At 38.3% G+C, this 5,000-nt stretch overlaps 1 protein-coding gene across 2 annotated transcripts in view; it reads right to left on the bottom strand.

Moving 5' to 3' along the window:
* Window positions 1–671: 671 nt before the first annotated feature.
* The window catches only part of LOC135212127 (mite allergen Der f 3-like), a 91,271-nt gene continuing 86,942 nt past the window's right edge, over window positions 672–5,000 (bottom strand). For both annotated transcript variants that reach the window (XM_064245527.1, XM_064245526.1), the window contains 2 exons: window positions 2,031–2,167; window positions 672–1,466 (listed from right to left, as the gene is read on the bottom strand). In XM_064245527.1, coding sequence (XP_064101597.1) covers window positions 1,293–1,466; window positions 2,031–2,167 — 311 coding nt within the window. In that variant the 3' untranslated portion in view covers window positions 672–1,292. The remainder of the gene's footprint in view (window positions 1,467–2,030; window positions 2,168–5,000) is intronic.

Raw genomic sequence — 5,000 nt, 5'->3', positions numbered from 1 at the left:
TCAGTATACTGTAGGCATTGCTTAAGGTTCTCTGCAGCTTCCCTTCGGCCCCTGACTGCAATCCCTTTCATTCCTTTTACTGTACCGCCGTTCGCATTATCTTTCTTTCTTCACCTTACCTTCCATCTGCTCCTAACATTTGTTTCATAGTGCAACTGCTTTGAGGTTTTCCTTCTGTTACACCTTTAAATTTCCTTTCATCTCTGAATGGCCTCATGGGTCCCAGCACTTGGCCTTTGGCCGATATTTCATATTCCATTCCACTTCACATTCTACGACTTTACAAGATGATGAAAGTACCGAGAAGGGAAACGGTGAGAAAGGTAGATAATAGGTTTGGTAATTGTACTACGCTAGAAGGAATGACAAGAGGAGAAATAGGGCATGAACTTGGTAGAATGATTAGTGAGGGAGTATACCTACTATCGGTAAAAACAACTGAAGATATTTATTTTATTTTACACAAGATAAAACTTTCTCTTTTGAAGGGGGAGTGTAAAGTAGTTCCTGATGTGAAAGCTACTGAGACTAACAGCAGAAAGAGTCTCTGAATGACTTTGTAAAATATTAATGCGATCTGTCAAAGGTTATTGTAATTTTCCGTACACTAAGATGAAAATTAAGCAAAGTTGTGGATTTTAATATAAGATTTTTTTTAATAAGAAAGGCAGTTGCATTTCATTGTTTATTTAGTGTAATCAGACAGTATCTAAAAGTTTGCGTGCTGTAGCAAGCATTAAATATATTTAAATGTGCTATGTAGACAAACACAGTGAATTAATCACTCCATGTAGAACAACCACATTCAAATATGCTGAGAGCCCAATTCCTCTGAATTGCACCTATAAGCTGGTTTCCATGATGGTATGTATGAAATATCTTTCCAGAAAAACTTGAAAACTGGCAAATTTATGTCGAAGAGACGTATAGTGCAAGTGATGAAATTCAGTTGAGAACAAAAGGCAAACTGGGTAGTTGAATAGCTCTAAATCCATTTGCCACCTTTCTCGAAAATAAAATATTTTTATGATAGTTTCATAGAACAAAATATATTTTAGCTGCTTTTCACTGAAAATACTGGGCTATGTAAACAATGTGGGGTATAAGTTGAAAAGTAAGATAAGGCAAAATATTAAGGTAATTTCTCGAGGTTGTTTTTAAATGAATCAACTCAGTTGTAGCAGCGAGGAAAGTCTAAAATCAAGATTTTTTATAGATATTAGGTTTAAATTGGGTGAATAGTCGTGTCTTGAATCGAAGCATTAGGGAAATCCACGAGATGGATTTGATCATCAACATGCAGTTGAGGAACCAGTTTGGTTATCAATCCAAGGCCGGAAAGTTGGTACACGTGTGTACACACCAGGGTCGGTCTCATAGGCACATCCTCTTCCATAACTCACAATACCAATTTGAACCCATGTACCTAAGCATGTTTTTACCACTAGAGGTCCTCCACTGTCACCCTAGAAAAAGAGAAGAAAAGTATGTAGGTACAAAGCACGTTTTCCTGGTAGCGTTATACACTACGTTATATAGTAGAGTTCTGCTGCAGAAATATGGATGAATATTCTTTTAGTGATGTGACTTTGAGCCATAGACGCGCTTGACCAGTTTTGCCACAACATTGCCTGGCTAGTGCTGAGTTTGGTGGCAGGATGTCAAAAGTTGGCAGAAAACCCACTCTGGTGACACCACCTATATTCTGTTTCCTAAAATTACATTTGAGGTCATTACTCGACAGTATTTGAAGAATAGCCCACTGATCACATTGTGATATTTTTAGAAGTAATACAGCGTCAAACACAGATCAAGAATTGACAAAGAAAAATTCATACTCTGTTCAAAACTTATTTTATAAGTAACGTTAAATACCAAGTTTGTCTTGGAAGGTAGTATTAAGTAGGTAGTATCAAGTATGTAACTGAGTGCACTACTTCACCTTATTTGTATTCCCACCACCTGGTTTGCATTAGAGCTTTGAATTACAATGGCCCTTAATTCCGTGGCGCCGTTGTCAGTCAACTCACCTGGCAAAAGCTTTTGAACATTGTTTGGGTGCAGACCACCTTAGAGACATCAGGGCGTTGACTTAACCTCTGGCAGTCACTTGATGATAGTACATCCAAAGCGACTTCTCGAAGAATAGACAGGAAGTTATTGGCCCCTGAAGAGAATGTGCTACTGTATTTTAACACACACAGTGTATATATATATATATATATATATATATATATATATATATATGGATATATATATATATATATATATATATATATATATATATATATATATATATATATATATATATATATATATATATATATATATGGACACATATATGAGCATAAATATTTATAGCTTTTGTAATTTCAATTTTAAGATAAACTCTTTTTTTCCCTTTTTCCCCCTCTTTTCTCTTTTCTGCAGAGCTTTTTTTCCCCTTTCTTCAGCAAGGTCTGAGTTCCACAATGAGGTCATCTTTTTTAAAGAATTATTTACTGATAACTGCTATCCCAGTAGTTTATTTTTAGATGCTTCCACAAAATTATAAATATGAAGTTTTTACTTAACAATGCTATTACGACTGTACCTAGGATGCCTTTCCCAAGCCAGTGTTCCAGTTTTATTTAATCCGAAATTCTATACTAAAATGCGAAAAATCATTAGAACTCATTGTTCTACCATATACTATCAGCTGATCCCAACAAACCCACTGACAATTGGATCTATTTTTGAATATAAACATCTCACTGTATATATATATATATATATATATATATATATATATATATATATATATAATATGTATAATATATATATCTATATATATGTTGGCATATTGTGATTTGTATCGTTCATATTTTTTTTATTAATTGGCACTCGCTGCTTGTATGTTAATTTTTCTGAAGTATTTAGTCTTTCTCGCTGGCGAGTCGTGGCGCCACCTGTATGTAAAAAAAGCGGCACGTTCGGCGTTCCGCTTCCCCCTTCCAGTCTGAATTAAAAAAATGTACCGACGATAACACAAGTGTATCAATCAGCCCCTTCCTGGAACTCTGTTAATAAGTGAAACTAATCCTAGAAAGCCAAGAACATTAGTAAGGGTAACAGGTTATGGACCCAGAACACGTCAGGACTGATTGAAAAGTGTGATATCATCCAGACTGAAGAAAGTGTTAGCCTATATAGCTAAGCTTCCCTTAAAGCGTATCATCAAGAAGTAAGTTCAAGATGGCCGAATGTGAAGAAAGGGAAGAGACCTCCAAGAAGATCCTTCTACAGTGTGATGGGGCAAACTACTCACCGATTTGGTCGAAGAGGATCGAAAGCAAGGACAATGATTGACAAGAACTGTTGGAATGCCATTGAACCTGGGTTTGGGAATGACGTCCACGATAATGAGAATGAAGAAGAGGCTTTGGCAGAGCTCAACCAAGAACAAGCCAGAGTCAATCACCGAGCTTGGGGAGTCATCATCGAGGCGCTGCACAGCTCTACTCTCTACGATGATGGTGAGTTTAAATTTGCAAAGAAAGTGTGGGACACACTTAAGGAAATGTACGGTGAATTTAGGATTATTCACACTATGTTGTTTTTCAATGGTAATGGCTAGGTTGGATAAAGTGCCATCAATACCAATGGCAGATTACATTTCCAAGATGCATGAGTTGATTCAGAAGGTGAGAATGGGTGGCATCCCAATAAATGACACTTGCTTTGCTGTTTTCTTGCTACTTGGGCTACCGCTCAGGGAGTATGATGCTTTTGTGAGATCCTTCGAGGGTGATCTGGATAGGCTCCCATCAAGAAATGTAAAGAGGAAGCTTATGATGGAAGAAAGGCGATTAGCATTGCACAATAGGGCGACATCAAGCAAAGAAGAACCTGTGGCATTAAAAGCCATGGCTAAACAGCACTCTAAGCAGAAGCACAATCATCAGCATCAGAAGCAGGACACCTTTGGTGATAGTAAAATGAAGTGTTACACCTGTAAGGAGCCTGGACACAAGGCAAGGGAATGCCCAATATGGAAGAAGTTCAAGGAGGAACACACTAAGAAAGGGGATGCCTAGGCTTCTGTAGCTGAATTTGAAGAAGTAGAAGCAGTGCTCCTATGTGCTGAAACGGATGAACATGCATCCACCTGTCAAAATCAATCAAAAGGGTCAGTCAGAAAGAAATGGTTTCTGGATTCAGGTGCGTCAGATCATATGTGCTGTGACATTAAGAAGTTCAAGGACATCAACCTGCAACGGAAGGGATCTGTGAAAATCGGTGATGGACATAGACTTTTGGTGGAAGGGATTGGGTAATCGTGATTCAAGCCAAATGTAAGATTGTGCTTCAGGAAGTGATGTATGTCCCTAGCCTATACTGTAGGCTGGTGTCTGTACGACAGATCACTGCTGAGGGTGCATCTGTATTATTCGCGGGTGACCTAGCAAAGGCATCCAAGGGTGGCATTGAACTCTTTGTTGCTAGGAAAGAGGGGAAGATGTACATTAAGAATCTGGCTTGGCCTAGTAAAGATAATGAGGGAGCTACTGTAGCATTGCCTGCTAAGGTATCAATGCAGACTTGGCATCAAAGAATGGGTCATCTCAACTATGACACTTTGAAGAAAATTCCAGTTCTGGCTAATGTCAAGAAAGAAGAATGTGGAAAATGTGAAGCATGCATTGAGGGGAAGATGAGAAGGATACCTTTTCCTGCAAGCACATCAAGAGCATCTAAACCTTTGATGCTAGTGCACACTGATGTTATGGGACCCTTTAATACCCCTTCATTTGGTGGGTCCATTTATGCTATTGTGTTCACTGACGATTACTCCAGGTATCTGACTGTAATGCCAATGAAGTCCAAGGATGAAGTATTGTCTAGACTCATTCAATACAAGACCAAGATGGAGAATCTCACAGGCCACACCCTAAAGAAAATTAGATCTGACTTTGGAGGGGAATACTCTGGTAAAGAGCAGTTGGACAACTATCTGGCTG

Source organism: Macrobrachium nipponense, chromosome 40 (assembly GCF_015104395.2).
Source record: "Macrobrachium nipponense isolate FS-2020 chromosome 40, ASM1510439v2, whole genome shotgun sequence".
NCBI classification, from domain to species: domain Eukaryota; kingdom Metazoa; phylum Arthropoda; class Malacostraca; order Decapoda; family Palaemonidae; genus Macrobrachium; species Macrobrachium nipponense.
Note: the sequence above shows the minus strand (reverse complement) of the source record. Positions and strands in the feature narration are given on the sequence as shown.